Source organism: Gossypium raimondii, chromosome 5, assembly GCF_025698545.1.
Source record: "Gossypium raimondii isolate GPD5lz chromosome 5, ASM2569854v1, whole genome shotgun sequence".
Classification (NCBI taxonomy): Eukaryota; Viridiplantae; Streptophyta; class Magnoliopsida; order Malvales; family Malvaceae; genus Gossypium; species Gossypium raimondii.
This window is the reverse complement of record NC_068569.1, coordinates 25,458,566-25,477,451: the sequence shown is the minus strand read 5'-3', so window position 1 is coordinate 25,477,451 and position 18,886 is coordinate 25,458,566. Positions and strand designations below refer to the sequence as shown.

Sequence of the window (18,886 nt, the reverse complement as noted above, 5' to 3'; positions counted from 1 at the left end):
AATCCTAAAGTAGTTGCTAGATATAGGACGTAGCACATGACTTTTGTTAAAAACTTTGACTATCAAACTTATTGTAGTAAAATGAGTTTTAACAGTTTTTAATAAAAGTCAAAGTATCTTATGATAAATTGGTGATATTCATATTTCAAATGTTGAATTTATAACCACTTCACATTTAGTTTTCAAATGGTTTTATTTGTACTTCTTGGGAGTATTTTGCTGGTGTTTATATGGAAGAGAGTGAATGCAACCAATTGAGCAACATTGAAACTACAATTATCCGTGTGAGTGTTGGGTAGATTAGGTTTAAATCAACTGTTTCTTCGAAAATTGCTTAGTAAATTCATTCTCTGAACAAGGCTCACCAGAAATAAGATTATTTACCCAAACCATGTCAACATTTCTAATCTCCTATTATTCTTTTACCTTTTTTTTTTTTGTTTAAATTTTGCAATACAATTTTGTCGAAACACTTGTTCCAACATTAGTTTTGACAGAAATTTGAAACAAATGTAAACTAATGTGGTTTTTCAACCTTTAACTCATATACATATAAATCGAAAAAGGATAAAAGGGAGTAGACTTAATGGATCAAAACAGTGGATCACATTTCTTTTTCCTCCAATTATTGTAGTGATAAGGTTGGTGAGGATTTTTGTGATGTAGTGTCATACACACATCATTTATTATGATGAAGAGTATGACTATCACTATTAAAATATTTATGTATCAATGAATTAAATGTCAAAACGAGTAACACGTTTACAACATGATTTTGTTTTGTTTTACTGACTTTATGTCTAAAATTATCAGATTTTGATGATTTGTTGGGTCCAATAAATAATTATATATCTATTAGGGCGAATTTGTAGAGATGTAGAAGGGTAATTCCATCCTTTTTATTTTCATCCATGCTCATTTCGGGAAGTTGGGTAGGAGCTCAATGCTCATGGTTTGTTCAACTTCGGTTCAGTTTGAAATATAAGTTTAAAATTTTGTCCGAACTCGTCTATATTTGTAAAAGATTAAGTAAAGCCCATTTTAGGCTCGTCCATATTATTTTTAAATTTATAATTTTTTATTTATTAAATTTTTTATATAACCATCTTAACATTATTTTAATGTTTATATTAGAGTAGTATTATATATTTAGTATAGGTTTATTTTTTTAATGTGTTCTAAATTACATAATATAAAATATTACAAATTTAAAAACGGGTCGAGTCTATATTTTAAATAGGTCTAATTTTTTGCCCAAATCCATTTTTTGGGCTTAATATTTTTACCCAATATTCGAACAGACCTTCGGACTTGAGCGAATAACCCAACCAATGGATATGTCTAGTTGATAGCATTTATTAAAGTATATAAGCGAGACACCCACAAGTTATTTAGGTTTAATTCGAAACGTGAAACGAAATTTAATTTAGTTTATATTATTATTGTTGCAACAATTTGAACGCATAAATTTTGTTTTATAAATTAAGAGTTATGAGTAATTTAACTTTTGTATAAAAAAGACGATTGAGCCTTAGTTCGATTGATATGAATATTATTAGCAATAATTTATTTATTTTTATATTTAAACTAAAATATCATAATATTAACGAATTTAACAATAATACTAAATATTTAAATTTTAAACAAGTAGTAAAAAAAACTTTGAAAAGTAATTCCCATTCAAAAGAAACTATGTTGAGATGGAATATTAAGAATATTCCTTTTCAATACATTTATGTTTTTTTAATAATATAAGTCGTGAAATAATTTGAAGTCGAATCCACTTCAAAAAGATTATTTTAATAATGATAAAAGCAAAATTTTTACTATACCCAACCAGCCCGGGCCGGCCCGGCTCTAGATGTTGACTAATCCAAAACGCCAGGCCACTATCGATCTTGCGCGCGGCTACGTCAACCAATCAAAAATTTGCCACGAAAATACAGAAGAATCCGTAAACGAATATTTTATTTTTAACTATTATTACTATTTTAAACTATAAACGAGGCCCTCACTTTTTTAAAAGCTTTTCTTTCTTTCACGAAAGCTTTCGTCTCCGAATTGCCTCTGCAATCCTCCACAGGTCCCTCCTTTCTTCTTTTTCATTTTATAGATTTTCTCTTCTGTTTACTGCTCTTGTTTCTTCTCACATGAATTGTTCTTTTTAATGGTTTGAGAATCAAATTTTGAGCTTTAAATTGCGTTTCTGATTTGTCCTTGGAATAATATGCACAGATCTGACTATGATTTCGTTGTTCTTTTTTTTTTTTTAATTTCGTGATGAATTATATGTGATTTTGTTTGCTTTTTACCACCATGTTACTGAATTACGTAATCTGGACATTGGTGAAAGTTATAACTGTTTGTTGATTTGAATTTTCGAGCTATAAATCAAATAGGAAAAGTGTGCTTTAATTTGAACGCTTATTGTTAGATGAAAAGAATATCTTATGAATCAGGAGAAAAATAGCATTATAAATGATAGAAGTGAATCTAGATATCAAAGATGCTTCCAATATATCAGGTAAAAAATTATCTATGGGTAAATTATTACACTTTTGGTTGCTCTCCTATTTTGGTCACCCCAAATAATTTTCTTGTTAATTTGGTCATCTAAAGAAATTTTGATTAAATTGATCACTTCACTATTAAATGGTAATAAAAGACCAACGGTGCATTTGTACAAAAAATTTTGGAGTGATCAAAATAGAAATGACCCCTATTTAGAGTGGCTAACAGTTTTAGAGTGACTAATGTGGAAATCAATTGTTCGATTTCAGTTACCATTTAATGATGAAGTGACCAATTTGACCATTTTTTTTTTCTTTTTTTTTTTTGCGGTGACCAAAATAGTAACAACCTCTATTTAGAGTGACTAATAGGTAGTTTACCTTAAACTTATCCAAGTGAATTTCCTCCTGCGAATGGTAGCAGTCTGCACGCCTTAGCCTAACATGAAGTCGAATGATGGAAACTTAATATTGAGTTTCAGTTGTTCTACAGAAGAGGTTTATAATCAATTTTGAAACCTGAAATGCAAGAAAACAAAGGGGTAGTGTTTGTGGAAGAAAGATGCAGTAATGCATTTCTTCATGAATGATGCAACACTGTAGATATTTTAGCTACTTCACATCGACTATTCACTCTTCTTTGCAAGTCGTTATAATACATACAATTGGGCGATCTTTTTCCTTTTTCCATTTTAAATACATTTAATTTTTTCTATATTAATACTACGTTAAGGTGACACGATAGACTTCCACTGACAGCTGAAACTGACTTCATGTTGCCTTGGTCTACACTCTACAGCTTTGCAAATCTGATCTTCATGAATTCAAGCAGCACTGTTGCATCCACAGTTTCCTGCAAATCGGGAAACAAGAACGATTTTCTTGTCTGGATTTTGGCTTGCTTGCTTCGAAGTTTTCTTGGAACTCCTGTTGCATTCATTAACTTCCACTTGTTTAAGGCCATTGTACGGTGCCCTTCCTCATCTAACTGCATGCCAGAATCATTTGGAAGTTTCTAGCCTTAGCCTCAAAGCCTTTTTAAAGTTACCACGTCTTTTCATAACCAGCATGGTTTCCTCTCAGTTATCTAGTTTAAATGAGTCTCGCATTAACAAAGCATTCCAATATCAGTTGCTTGTCCCTGTGGGGCAACCTGATTCTCTGACATCTGATCATCTTGAGTTTGATTTCTCGGATGTGTTTGGACCTGCCCCAGTTCAACCCTCAATGGAAATCAACTCCCAGAATCCTAGAAATCTGGTTGTTGCAATTGAATCCAATGAAATGCTTTATGATGTTCCAGCTGTCATCTGTAACCGTTCACACTCCTTGGTTGGCCCCTCAACATATGTTAGCCAGTCATTGAAGCTTAGCAAGCTCACATTACGTGAAACGGGGGATTCCTTGGAACTTGTAGAAGGAGCAAGGGAAGAGGCTCAAAAAGAGCTTAAGAAACCTTCAATTGATGATGTTATCCTGGAGAACCCTGATGACCATATAGAGACTCATCTTTTGAGACAACAATCTGTGGGACTTGACGATTTTGAAGTTTTAAAGGTTGTTGGCCAAGGTGCTTTTGCAAAGGTTTATCAAGTAAGAAGGAATGGTACCTCAGACATATATGCAATGAAAGTCATGCGCAAGGATAAGATTATGGAGCAAAATCATGCTGAATACATGAAATCTGAGAGGGCTATATTAGGCAAAGTGGACCATCCGTTCATTGTGCAGCTCAGATACTCATTCCAAGTAATGATTTGCTAGTAGAAGCATGTTTTATGTTTATGGTTGTTTATTCTCTTATGGTATTCACATGTTTCAATGATCCCATGCTAGTAGAAATATGAGTGTACTTATGCTGAAAATTTTGGCAGTTGTATATTTTTACAGTGGCTGTCGAATGTAGTATATATAGATGCTTATTTATCCACTTATCATTTCATGCAGACCAAATATAGGCTGTATCTTGTTCTTGACTTTGTTAATGGGGGACATCTTTTCTTCCAACTTTATCGCCAAGGCTTGTTCAGGTATGGTATTGTATGTTAGCTATAACTGCTTATTTATTTACCTTCTATGATGTAGAATTTCTGGAACATAGTCCAACATTTTGCATTTCCTCCTTCAGGGAAGATTTGGCTCGCATATATACTGCGGAGATAGTATCAGCTGTTTCTCATCTCCATGCAAATGGCATAATGCACAGGGATCTAAAACCTGAAAATATTCTTCTGGATGCAGATGGACATGTAAGACTGCAAAATGCTGTGAATATTTGGATGCAAATGCTGTTTTTAATCTACTAGAGATTGTATTTACTGTTCTTATGTCCATGTTTATAGCAAAATTCATGTTTCCAAACCTGAAATATTTGTCATTGTGCATGTCTGACCTGGACGTTGGTTTTTGCAGTGGTCACAATCAATATGATTGCTTGACTTGGAAACTATGTTCTACTTTTAGCATAAATTACTGATTTCTAAACTATCTTCATGGTGGTTGTTGCTACCCGTATGTTACCAGGTAATGCTGACTGATTTCGGCCTAGCAAAGGAATTTGACGAAAATACAAGATCCAATTCTCTGTGTGGAACTTTAGAATATATGGCACCTGAAATTGTTCTTGGAAAAGGCCATGACAAGGCTGCTGATTGGTGGAGTGTTGGAATTCTATTGTATGAAATGCTTACTGGGAAGGTTGGTATACCATATTGGTTTTCATAATTTTATTGTGTTCAACATATCAAAGCCTTTTCTTGGTGCAGAAAGTTTCCATTCTTATGATATTCAGATCTTGATTTCTTGTTACGTTTGGGAAAGTGCATGTCTAGTGTCTCATGCATGCATCCTGCCAGTTCTTTGATATTCATATGCTCCCCTCGCTTTGGTTAACTGTTTTGCAGCCACCCTTTACTGGAGGAAACAGACAAAAGGTCCAGGATAAAATAATAAAGGAAAAGATTAAGCTGCCAGCTTTTTTGTCAAGTGAAGCACACTCAATCCTCAAGGGGGTAAATCCTCATTCTCATCTATTTATGCCTTTGCCATAATGGTTCGATGCTCTGCAAATGTCCAACACTTCACAGAAGTGAAACTTAAATGTTCTACTTCACATTATGCAATTTTTTACAAATTTTTACAGCTGTGAAACGAATGGTTTCTTTGGGTTATTATGCAATTTTTAATGTTGCTCCAGGGCATCATGGTCTTTGAATTTTCTTGCTACTAGATAAGAAATCATGGTCTAGGTTGTTTGTTTTCTCTTCAGCTGCTGCAGAAAGAAGCAAGTAAGCGTCTGGGTTGTGGAAAAGGAGGTAGTGAGGAGATCAAACGCCATAAATGGTTCAAGGCCATTAACTGGAAGAAATTAGAGGCTCGGGAGGTTAGGCCGAGTTTTCTCCCTGATGTTGCAGGAAACCACTGCGTAGCTAATTTTGAGGAGTGCTGGACTAGCATGCCGGTTATTGATTCTCCCGTTGCCAGTCCTACATTCGGTGAGAATCCCTTTAAGGGGTTCACCTATGTGAGGCCTGTCGCCTCATTTCTTCAGAGAAATGCTTGATATTCTATGGCTGTGCTATCTAGCTTCTCTCCTTTAGTTTATTGAAACAGTTAACTATATATGAACTATATATTTATGTTTTTGGACTTGTTTAAAACAACTCTGCTTTCTGCATTTGGTGTTGCAGCTGATGTTTACTACTGATTCGTAGTCAAAATCAAAAGGTTAAATTCTGCTATTAGTCCCTGTACTTTCAGAAGTTGTAGATTTGATCCTTGTACTTTAATTTGGTCATTTTTAGTCCTTGTACTTTTCAGTTTTTAAAATTTCAGTGCTCACCAAAATGATGATTGTTAAATTTATTAAGTTTTGCTATTTTCAAAATTTGATATGCCAAACATATTATTATCTGTGTAATCCCATGTTAGCTTGTTATTTTCACATATTATTAAAATTTTAGTTAATGGTTTAACGACTATCATTTGTGTTAAAATTGAAATTTCATAATTCGCGACTTACAATGATACGATCGAAAAATATAGACTAAATTTACAACTATACAAATAGTATAGGACTACTAATTGAATTTAAATAAAAAATTTAATGGCTAATGTTTTGAGTTAGAATTAAAATAATAAAATTTAAAAATATGAAGACTAAAATTGATCTATTCAAAAATACAAAGTATAAAATTAGAGAGAGATTTTATTGGTTCTGTCACCGTTTATCATGCCCAAATCCCGACCAATAAACCCAATATGGGACATGAGAATCCACAATATTTTTCACTGTTGAATTCATATCACTTGAGTAAATAAAATTAGGTTTATATCATTCTAGTAAAAGAAAACAATATTATAGTCTTATTTTAGTAAAAAGCCCTTAAAATAATTTTTTGATTTGGTTAAATTCTACGATTAGTCAATTGTATTATGGATTTAATCTATACATTTTGATTTGATCAATTTTAGTCTTTGTATTTTTGAATTGGTTAATTTTAGTCCCTATACTATTTTAAATTTTGAAATTTTAATTCTAACTCAAACATTAGCTATTAAATCATTTTGCTTCAATTATTAGTTCTATATAGATTTAGCCCATATTTTTGGTGAAAATCATTCTTAATTGTGAATTCTGGTCAAAAATAAAAAAAAGCATGTATTGTCAAGCAAAAACTCTCTGCGCAAGTCACACACTTGGTAGGCAGCCAAATAAGATCCCCATTTAAGAAAAGAGATTATCACATATGACATGTAGACTTTCATAAAAATTTTAATGATTTGTGTTTTTATTTGTACTTCTATAAAATATCAAATGTAAAAATATTCAATGACATATCTAAACTATTAATATATGCTTTTAACGATTTAAAATTACCATCAACAAACCCAATTTGGTGAATGAGAATCTGTAATTTTTTTGCTTTTCAATTCATAGAATTAGGGTAAATAAAATTAAGTTTATATCATTTTAATAAAAATAGTTTTTGCATTATTTTGCTAAAATATCCCTGTTTTGAGTGTAAAGATGATATAGAACAAAAGTCAAATTATTCACACCAAAAGGACCAAAGAATAGGTTATGTAAAATGGGACACCACTGCACTGTCCAATTTACTGACAGCATAAAGAAAGAAAAATACGCTACTCGGCTTCGCTTAAATTACTTGCTGCATTTCACAAAACAATTGGAAGAAAACGGCAACAGGCTTCCCAAGGAAACAACATGGAAATAATAATAGCAATAAAATTAAATTCCATAATAATGGTGTGAATAACAATTCATTAAACCAAATATTTTAAACCTGAAAATCCACTAAGGGAAGATCTGCAACACAACTATAATGATAAACCAGAAACGAGTTCAACAGAAAGCTTTTGGAGAGAACTTCAAAATTTGCTGGATAGTTGAGAGTCTAGTCTGATCCAGAGAGGAAAGCTCTTCCAGGTTGACGATTAGTCAAAGGACCATGACATCCAAGAAGCTGCACATTACAAATCACAAGTTCCAGTTTAGAAATGCAACGATAAACATGTACTAAATCCACTATTAGATGTTTTGTTTATGAACATAAACAAAAGTAACAAAGTAAAAACAAGGACAAACAATTCAGCTCCATGAAGTGAAAAAAACATGCACAATGTCATCTAATTAGCATCCTTCCCAAGACATACAAATAGCTATAATGGATTAAATATGCAGATCAGGAAAATAAATAAACAAAACCACTGTTTCAAAGATATAACATTTTCCTATATCTGAAAGTAATCTTAATATTACCTTTGCATTGACACCGTCTGGCATGATCCTGTTCTCAGACTTCCACTTCAGATAATCAGCACGGTTGTACTTGGTAAATCCCCTACCAATGAAAAATATAATAATATCATCAATGATAGTAAACCATATTTCCAGAACTTAAGTGATTTATTGTTTGAGCATATGTACTACATATACAATACAAGTTTAAGAACACAATGTCTTAATAAATAAAAATGCATACCACTTCCTGCTAACAATAATCTTTTGACGACCAGGAAACTTGAACTTTGCACGACGGAGGGCCTCCTGTGCATGATGGCTGTTGCTGTCCTTGCAACGAACAGACAGCAGAACCTGACCAATGTCAACTCTGGCACATGTTCCTTGAGGTTTCCCAAAAGCACCCCTCATTCCGGTCTGAAGCCTATCAGCACCGGCACATGAAAGCATCTTGTTGATACGCAGAACATGGAAGGGATGAACCCGCACTCTCAAATGGAAAGCATCCTTCCCTGCAAACTTGGCCATGTACTTGTTGCAGGCAATACGGGCAGCTTCCAATGCCTCACTTGAGACGTTCTCCTTCTCCCAACTCACAAGATGGACACAGAAAGGAAACTCATCAACACCTTTTTTCTTCATCCCAACATCATAAATTCTGATCTTAGGATCTGGGACACCACGGCAGTATCGAGATTTGGGGTATGGCTTATTCTTGATTTGGCGATAACACCTTGCAGGTCCTATAAGAAAGAATTTTAGAAAACCATAATGCGAATGACACTCAAATTCAACATAATTCAACAATAGCTTCTTGGGGAAAGAATGATAGAACCCATGAAATGCAATGAACCTTTTCCAAAGGTAAAGTTTCCAGGAACCTTAAGCCATCAGTGCAAGCAAGAAAGAAGAGATATATACAATTAAACTTGAAAAATGCTGTAGGCAGGAAATCTAATTTAACCAGCACTTGCAAACAAAAGTACAATGCTTTATAGATTCCACAAATGCAGCATAGTAATGCAACATAAAAAAATGACCCCTAATACACATTTCCAATGAATTTTTAGTAGTATGTGAAAGCAATTACATGATGTAATGAGTAGTAGATTATAACAAAGTGCAACACTGTAGGGGTTTCTTGCATCGTGTGAAAAACTCAAATAACTAAAAATCAAAAAGCATAAACAAGTATAGCAGTAAAGATTAAAAAAGAAGAATCGTAATCGGAAGCAAAGGAGGGAAGGAAGAAACTCACTCCTCCCCATGTCGTCGGCTGGTGCAGATGAGATTTGAGATTAAGGAACAGCAACAGCCAAATCCGAAAACCCTAGTTTTGCCCTAACATTTTATAATGTAAATAATATTAGTATGTCATGGGCTCATACAACTTCTGTCTAAGCCCAGCCCAGCACCATCTACGTTTTTTATAGGTGAAATTCCCTATCAAGTCCCTCGTTTATGGGAACTTGATCAGATTAGTCTCACTAATCGTAAATGGGTTAATTTAGTCCTTGTACTAACAAAAAGAATCAAGTAAATTTAAATCTTAATTGAGCTAATGCAAGTAAACTTGATCATAGGCTGGGTTATCTGACCAAATTTGAAAAATCGCTCAAAATATAAGAGGATTTGGTCAAAAATATAAGTCCGAAAAATGGACATGGACATGGACAAAAAAAATAAGGCCCATTTTCTAAATGGGTCAGGCCTCGGGTAGATTTCTTTTGGCTTGGGCTCGGCTCGGCCCAAATCAGCTATTTTGCTATTGTTTCGTTACTGATTTACTGTTGTTTTGCTACAAATTCGTTATTATATTGCTACTATTTTTTTGTTAATTTTGCAGGTATTTATCTTCCCATATACTGCATCATTCCCTCTCCATTTAACTTTCATGACGAATCTTTTCTTCCTTAAACACAGGAAGTGTTGATGGATGTAAGGGAATAATGAAAAATAATTTTATTTGGAAATTATGATTGATGTGGCACGAAAGACTTGCAATTGATGGCCATTAATGCTGAATGCATACATTTATTTTAAGCACATTTAAATTGCCGCAAAGGGAATGCATCGCTGGAGTACTCCACCATGGATTGTAAAGTAATAAAATCCTTTGAAGACATTCCAATTCCATTCACTTTGAAAAGCTTAATGGATAAGAAGTCCTACCTAAAACAACAGATCTAAAATTACCATTGCATGGGAAAACCGGCAAGTAAACCCAAAAAGAATTAAGCTGTGTTTTATAAAAAATATTTTTGAAAAACTGGTTTATTAATTTTAAGTGCTCGATATCATTGTTAAAAATTTCGCTGAAAAGTAAAAATATTATTTTTAAACATGATAGTAAAAAGTAAAAGATTAGTTAATTTAAACAATATTTAAATAGTTTAATATAATAATGCATTAAATATAAATTTTAAATAACTTTCAAGTAATTAATATAATTTCTTTGAAAATTAATGACACATAAATTATTTTAAATTTTAAATATAAAATAAATTATATTTAAATAATCTAATATAATAATAAATAATATTTAAATGATACAAGCAAATTTTAAATAAAATGTATAACATCCAAATTGAATATATAACATGAATAGAAGCCAAGAACTAAAATCAAACTCAAGAAATTGAAAATTGATAGAAATTCAAACAAATAAAAGGGAAATTAATTTAATTAATTGAAAATATTTTTCTTTGTGTTTAGCTTAGTACGGAAGATTCAAAATCATATAATCAAAAGAAATTTGTGTTTCACAAATAATTATTAAAGATGAGTTTTTGAGTTGATTTTAATTTAAAATTTTAAAATAAAATTTAAAATTTTAGAAGGAGATTATGAGAGAAATACTTTTCAATAATTTTCAATAAAATTGTAGTTAATTAATTTCTACATCACTATCGAGAGATAAAATTTTTAATAATTTATTTAATTGATTTTGATGTTTTGAAATTTAAAATTTCAATATTGAAAAAAAATTTACAATTTTTGGCAAGGGTAAACAAGTACAATTTCATATTTTTTTAATGTATTATCTTAGTTTCTACTATTTGTTCACTTTAATCCTTAATGCTTTTTACCATGTTAATATTTTTAAAAATATATTTTTGGGTGACCAAAATGAAAGTATAAATATGACGTGGTGTGTACATTTAATCGCCGTTAGAGATTTAACGCTTTGGTGACTAAAATAAAAACACCTTAAAAGTTGGGTGACAAAATAGCAAAGATTTCCAAAATGAAAGCTCCCTAAAGTTGGTGACTAACTTAGTTTACCCTTGAGATTTTGAAGACTTTTTTTTCTTATCCTATTATATACATAACCATTTGAGTGTTGCTAATATAGGTAAAAGTACCATGAAGGCTCCTATATTAGAAGCCGAATTGCATTTTGTTTCTTTTACTCAAAAAATGGGCAAACTAGTCATTATATATTAGATTAAAGAGCAAATTTATCCTTTTTTGTTAAAAATTTTATCCATTAGTAATATTAAAAACTAACATGGTTGACGGAATAATTAGACAGTGACATGTAATATGCCACGTGTAATATGCCACGTGTACCTTATGCTAACGTAAATGACCAATTTATGATAGCAGATGAAATTTATAATAGAAGGACAAATTTGTTTTTTGATCTAATGAACATGGATTAATTTATCTATTTTTTAGTAGAATGGATAAAATGTAATCTAACTATTAGTATAGGAGCTCCATTATACTTTTACCCTAAGAGAAGGATTGTTGGATTGAAATTTTCATATCTCCGTGTTTTCTGTATCTCTGGTGATGGTATGATGTTCATCCTTCAAACCATGGGTCGGATCTGAAGCTGGAATGGAATAAACAATACACCAACCTTGGAATATTAATGATCGTTTACTCTAAAAATTCCAGAAAGCATGCCAACAATTTTGTATTCTCAAGAATACAAATATGGCAGGAAGCAAAAGCTTTTATGTATCAAATTTGAATAGTACCTCCATATGTTTGGAAGTACTTGGGAATCCTAATTATGGATAAGTTGGATATTCTAGCTAATGAAAAAGCATTTAAATTCATCCTAAAGATGAAACTATGTGGAATTCAAGATCAATTCTTGGAACTTGAAATTGAAAGGAACAACGAGTGAAAATGATTCTAATAACCGCCGGCAGGATATGAACCACCATTGTCCCCAGCCATTGATATATTGATCAATTCATTACATGTTTTCCTTTTTGGTGTGTCATCTCAACCAGTAGTTTTGCTAGTCATGTAAAGATTTGGGACATGTGCCTCTCACACCACTCACAACTTTCACCTGGTAAAGCCAGTCAACAGGAGATTGACGATAAATATATCATATATAAGTGTCTACTTCTGTTAAAGTTCCATATATAGAAAACAGGGGTCAATACTTATTTACTGAAATTCTGAAATTTTACCACTGCTATTGAACATGCCACTTCCCTCACATCCCACATTATAATGCCTAGTTGCTTGATGACCTAAAGTATTGCTTCTCTATGAAATTCAGCTGTGAAATGTTTTCTTGGAAAACTGAACTTTTTTTTGTTTTGAATAAGAAGCTATGTTTTGGTACCATATTTCAGGTTTGAGATGAGACTCTCTGCAGAGTTCTTGTTAAAGCTGCAGATCTATAGTCATTAGGGGATGGGCCTACAAGTTTGTTTTTCCGGGAGTGGCTAAAGAGTGCCGTAACAAGTGCCTTTTTTAAAGTTTGAACTTGTATTTTTACTCTTACCGAACAAAGCTACTACCGCTTCAACCATCAACTTGGCTTTTTCCCAATTGTGTTAGACCCAGATTTTAGCACAATGTCACACTCAAAATGATTGAAATTACCATCTTTTTGTTTGATGGCTTGTCATTGTACAGTGGTGCCTTGCTGTGTGTTTGTGTTTGTATAAAAATTCTCAGCTGGCGAACGGAGAAGAATTATTATCACGATTTCAGATTGGGGTCACTGTGTTGCATCAATGGTGTGTGGTGGTCCCGTAAAAATTCGAAGTGTTCCCCTAGTGGAGTGGTGCCAGTTGTCGGCATAAATCAATTTCTACAACTGGTGATATGTCCTAAATGCTGGTAATCTGGGTGACATATTAATACCCTCAGCTCTCAAGTCTCAACCTACACACCGCTCAGAAACAGTTTTTTCCCCAATCATGTATTGGATTAATTATTACTCTCTACAATCTACACCTATGCTGTGTTTCTAGTTTATTTTCATCATGTATACAATCCAATACAGACTTGCAGAACGAGATTTACTCTTTGTATTGTATGTTTGTTCTGTTTTATAGGTATTTTGCGGTTGCGGATAGTAGGATTGTAGCACATGCATGTATGTATGTATGTATGTACAATGTAGTGATGATGTTTTTATTCAGTCCCACTTCCCATCCTCTCTTAGCGGGTCCAATGATGAATGGCTAAAGTTAGAGGAGGGAATACGTACATGGCCATGTATATGTCAGAAAATTATAGCAAAAGTTGAAGGAGTGGTGGATATATGCTTGAGGAGCTATCTTAGGCGATTAATTTGCCTCATCTCAAGTCTCACTGAAATGGAAAATACTCACATTATCTGCAGGATTTTGCCTATGAAATTTGAAAAGTTACTTTTAGCATCAATGGGGGGGTGATTTAACTGATGAGTGATGATGATGGCAAATGAGAATAGCTAGAGTGGTCTCCACAAGGTCACTCACTCTCTATCTATGATGCAGACAGGGGAAAAAGGACTTTTTTTTTTTGGCATATGGGATTCTGTGAGTTTATCAGAGCTTTAAGAAAAGAATGTGCAAATTTACAGTGTAAAAGCAACATAGTATAATGTTGTATGGGGTGTAGTGAAGTGACTGTGAGTTTGAGTCACTACTCCCCAGCAGAGGATTAGGTCATTGTACGTCTCTCTCACATCAAATCATCAATGTCTTCTTTTATATATAGCTACAGAAGCATATTCATCGGTTTATCTATATATATAATATAAAAAAGTCTTTGCTTTGCCTCCACAAACCATGACACCAGACAAGAGCGCCAGAAAGTTACCTGCATCTGAATTAACACTATCAACTAGCCAATATCAATGCTCTATTCTCTCTTTTCTTTTGAAGCAAGAGAAACTATATATGTAAATAAATAATTGTACATCCTTACAAACAAGAAGCAAATACTCTACGACTCCTAGCCACCCTACATTGTATTTTATATTTCTGCTTTCATTCTCTATACTATACTATTTGGCTGTTGAAATTTAATTTTTTAAGTTATATCTTATACGTATTGAACTGAATTTTTTTTATAATTCTCGTATTTTAATTTTAGAAATTTAATTTTTAATGATGTTACCATTTCAACTTTTTCTATAAAAATTGAACTTTAATTTTAAATTAGATAAATAGAGCAGTTAAATTATTGGAATTAAAAGTAGAACTAAAACTCAAAAGTATGAAGAGAATAGGGACTGAAGGCATAATTTATTATTAAGTATGAAGGAATTGAGTAAGGAGAGAAGGAAGGAAGTAGGGGGCGGGCGACCCCGGATAATTCTTCTTTAGACCCCTAAAATCTATAAAATTATAGCATATGAAAATGATAGTTTGACCCAAAATAATGAAAATTTGTAGTGTATAATTTAATCCAATTTATAAGGGATGGGAAGTGAAATTAAAATATTATATGCATGAAGAAAGAGAATGCGATGGAGAGAGGCTACCCATCCAATACTGTGCTTTGCTTTTTCATCCCTTGATTTCTAATATTCTTTTTCCTTCCTCTTCCCCCATTACATACTATTCTCCACTCTCCCTCGTTAGATATATTCAGATGTTGGGTCGCTTTCCTGTATCTGACTCTCATGACAACAACGACCCATATCCTTTCCCTTTAATTTGCCCATGAACAATACACACATACATACACATAGACATACATATACATACATGCTATAACTCATTCCTCTCATCCTGGCCTCCACAATCCATAATTTCTGCAGCTAGCTCCTTTTTCTTTTCTTTTCTATTATTATGCTCCACCTTCTCTCTTACTCCATTTCCTAGTTTTGCTACCTGCAGTTGCACTCCATTCCAGGGCCTTTCCATTATTTATTTTTCTATTATTTTCCTAATTTTTTTTCTTCTCATTTATTTCCTAAGATTAGGGTTTTAAGCAATACTTGCATCACTTACAAATTTAGGGTTTTTACTTCACTAACCCAACATAATTACTCTCTCCATGAATATTAATGTTAATAGTACTAGAGGAGCACATACATATTTTAGCGGTTAGGTCAAGATAAATGAATTAGGTCCAGAATCACACTTTGCTTTTACTTTTATTGGTTCTCTTTCTTTTTGTACCTACTATGTTAACATACTATTTTAGTTCATATATGTATATATGTTTACTTGATATATTCACTTGTATCATATCTTATCCGGGAAATTGGTTTCTATGATCTAATGTCTTTCTGTCAAAGTTTCCAGGGTTAATTCCTATAACATCTTTTAGTTTTTCCCCGGCCCTCTCCTTAATACTTGCTTTATAGCCTATAATTCATCAGTCGACACATATGCACATGCTTTCCTGCTTACAACAGTAAGTTCTATCTCATCTCTTAAATTGTATCTTTGAAGCTGACAGTGGCTGGATAATGTTTTTATTTTTTTCCCCTTAACTCGCAATTCATCTTTATCTCACCACCGGGATTTATAGGATCAAATCATTCTTTTCCTTTGTGTGGAGCACTATAATCTTTATGTTTTAAATTCGTATGCTTGCTTATTCTATGCATAGCTGGTGGTGGTTTCGATAATGGTTCATGTCGAGTGTTTCCAATTGATGTTGATCATATATTACGTTTTCTGAATGTGATGGTCAAAGGGTACTCCAGGATTGATCTTCTTTATTCAATGCGTTCAATTTTAATCTGTATTGATGGAGCCTGCCGTGTTTCAGACCTGGTGGTGGGACTTGGGAGGAGAAACTTCGACTTTAATCTCTTCTCTACCATGAGTTCCTTTCATCACTCGTTTCATTTCTGTCAGTAATTTGGTTGAATTGTTGTTTATTTACTTTCTCTTTCATCCTATTGGGCATCATGTTGGTTCCTAAACCTAGAATCACAAAGCTTGGTTTATTAGGAACTAGTTTGGTGTTTGTCATAATGCTGCTTCAGCTGACTGAACCTTGGGCATAGGCAGATGGTTATACTTATATAGTGCACGATTAGATCGGCTAAAAACAGAAGTAATGTAGTTAATGTTGAAGATTAATTATTTTGCTTTGTTAGTGATAGTGAACTTTTTGATTAATTTTCTAATTTGGGGAAGTGGTAAATTGTTGGTAGGAAGGAAGGAAGGAAGGAGGGAATTAATGGAAGTTAGAGAAATGGCAGGAGAGAGAGCTTCCTTCAGCCCACTCACGGATGGGAACAAGGGGGTTGAACTAGCTGCCGACTCATTCATTCAAACACTCAGTAGAAAATAGATTGGAGATTTTTACTACTGTGATTGTGTGAATGAAGCGGGAGATAATTTTGCATCCCTCTTTCTCCATGCTTGGACTGAAGGGAGCTCCTTCTTTCTGTTGCCCTCATTTATCTATCTGTCTGTACCACCCAAAAACTGTTCTTTTCTCTTGTTTAATTTGTGTGCCACCATGTAAACTAAATTATTGGTTTCATTCATTTGAAATTTTGATTGACATTAAGTTAAAAAAGTTTGAATTTGAACAATTGACTATATATAGGCTTTTACCTATATAGCTTACTTGTCCCAAATTGCATGTTTTATTTTTGAGAAAGAGACACCATCAATCTTTCACCTCATTATCACACGTTCGGATACCCTACCAACTTGGCTAGGTCATATCATCACCGATCAGCCTCTCTTTCTTTGTAAGTAAATTTATACAAACTGGGGTTGGATCATTAATGAAATGGCTGGTCAAAGAGTTGGTACTTCTCTGACATGGGGTAACTGGTTTACTCGCTTGGTATTTCAATTTTTTTTACTAGACAGGAAAACCAAACTTTGGAGAAAAGTGTAGCGCATGCAATCTAACTTATCAAATGGGAATGGTTGGTTAACTACTTAACTTTTGCAGGGGCCATTATTGCAGATATATTCAGAAAAGTGTATCTTGTATTGCATGTATTGGCCTTTGCTTCTCTAACTTATATTATACACCTGTATATACCTCCAGGCTCTACCACTACTCCAGTCCACTCTGATGGAACTACTAAAATGGTCTACAAGAGATGTGGTTTGATGAATTAATGAGAGACAATGAAAGGTGTGCAAGTAAATACTGATGTCTCTTGAGCTTGACTGTGCTATCTGCTCTCAGCCATGTGTCTTTGTTCCTAAAATTTACACTTGCATTTTTGGTCAGACATTGTACAGTTTGGTGCACGTGTTATCATGTGTTTGTTTCAAGGTTTGTTTCAGTGGTATTGGTTTTGGTTTCAAAGTAAGTGAGGGCCATAGGAAAAATCTGTTTGATTACAAAAGTTGCAGAAACATCCGGCTTTTACGGCTAGTTTATGTGTGTTTCAAGTACAGATTTAACATAAATATATATCTGTGGGGGTTTTGGTTTCCGAGAAGGTTAAGTACATTTAGAACCCATTTTTCTTTTCTGTTTACTGCAACTGAAAGTGCGCATTGAGGCAGAAACCCATTATTTTATTATATTATACAAAAGCAATTCAAACATGACATGACACTTTGGAACTTGCATTGCATCCCGTCAATCTGCGTTGATGATGGTAATTTTGTTTTTATTAAAATGATAACCCCAATATATATATATGTATGTATGTATAGAAACTGGGAATGGTAGTATTCATGCATTGGGGCTTGTGAGATGTGTTACCTAATATGGGTGAGGGAAGTTCCTGTTTTAGAAACTAAGCATGGCACTAACTAGAAACTCCACTTTGGGAATATACGAGTATAAATTATGTATGAATGAACTTGCCTCACCGAGATAAATTTGCAGTGTTCGAATATATAATGGATGCTATCACACTTAATTACACAAACTATTAACAGTAGATATAAGCAATAAAAATAAATAAATCATTATAGCATTGCAATCTATATAAAATGTGGTCCCCAAGTAGTTGGTATTTTACAGCCACCATTTTCACCTGATATATAAAGTATATTATTACTTTATTAGTTTTGGTATTGTAGTTCACTGGATTCTTGTTACTTTAAACAATATCTGATGAGTTAAAAGTTTGGTCCCCCACATCCGAAATCCAGCTTGGTGGTCATTGAAAATCTCGTTTCTCAAATTACTTGTTCCGAACTTTGCAAGTGGAAGTTGCAGAATCTATTTGTCGGCAATTTTTATATGTTTCTTCTTTGTTTATCCTCCAAATTAAGTAATGTGCACTCTGGGTATCCCATTTTTTCTTTTCCATTTTTTTAGAAAAAAAATTACAGTGGACAGTAAAAGTTCTCTACACAGCTCGATAGAGCAGCAAGATGCAATTCCTTCACTAATTTCTTTCTTTAATGATGGAAACGATAGGATTCGATAAAACTCAAAATCCTTGTGTCTAGCAATTTGAAAAACAAGAAAG

General features: G+C 33.2%; 2 protein-coding genes and 1 long non-coding RNA gene across 3 annotated transcripts; 2 read left to right on the top strand and 1 right to left on the bottom strand.

Moving 5' to 3' along the window:
• The first annotated feature begins 1,944 nt into the window (after positions 1-1,944).
• LOC105770384 (serine/threonine-protein kinase AtPK2/AtPK19) lies at positions 1,945-6,427 on the top strand. Its single transcript, XM_012591560.2, has 7 exons — positions 1,945-2,083; positions 3,310-4,259; positions 4,458-4,540; positions 4,639-4,759; positions 5,034-5,207; positions 5,414-5,521; positions 5,779-6,427. Exons 2-7 carry the CDS (start codon positions 3,579-3,581, stop codon positions 6,070-6,072), a joined length of 1,461 nt encoding a protein of 486 aa, XP_012447014.1. The 5' UTR covers positions 1,945-2,083; positions 3,310-3,578; the 3' UTR covers positions 6,073-6,427.
• Positions 6,428-7,740: 1,313 nt separating this feature from the next.
• LOC105770383 (60S ribosomal protein L10) lies at positions 7,741-9,676 on the bottom strand. The gene is made up of 4 exons (XM_012591559.2): positions 9,533-9,676; positions 8,516-9,017; positions 8,293-8,374; positions 7,741-7,996 (listed from the first exon to the last, which is right to left on the bottom strand). Exons 1-4 carry the CDS (start codon positions 9,540-9,542, stop codon positions 7,928-7,930), a joined length of 663 nt encoding a protein of 220 aa, XP_012447013.1. The 5' UTR covers positions 9,543-9,676; the 3' UTR covers positions 7,741-7,927.
• A 5,349-nt stretch (positions 9,677-15,025) lies between these two features.
• Positions 15,026-17,893, top strand: LOC105771146 (uncharacterized). Its single transcript, XR_008195952.1, has 2 exons — positions 15,026-15,888; positions 17,497-17,893. It is a non-coding gene; the product is annotated as an uncharacterized LOC105771146 (long non-coding RNA).
• The last annotated feature ends 993 nt before the right edge of the window (positions 17,894-18,886 follow it).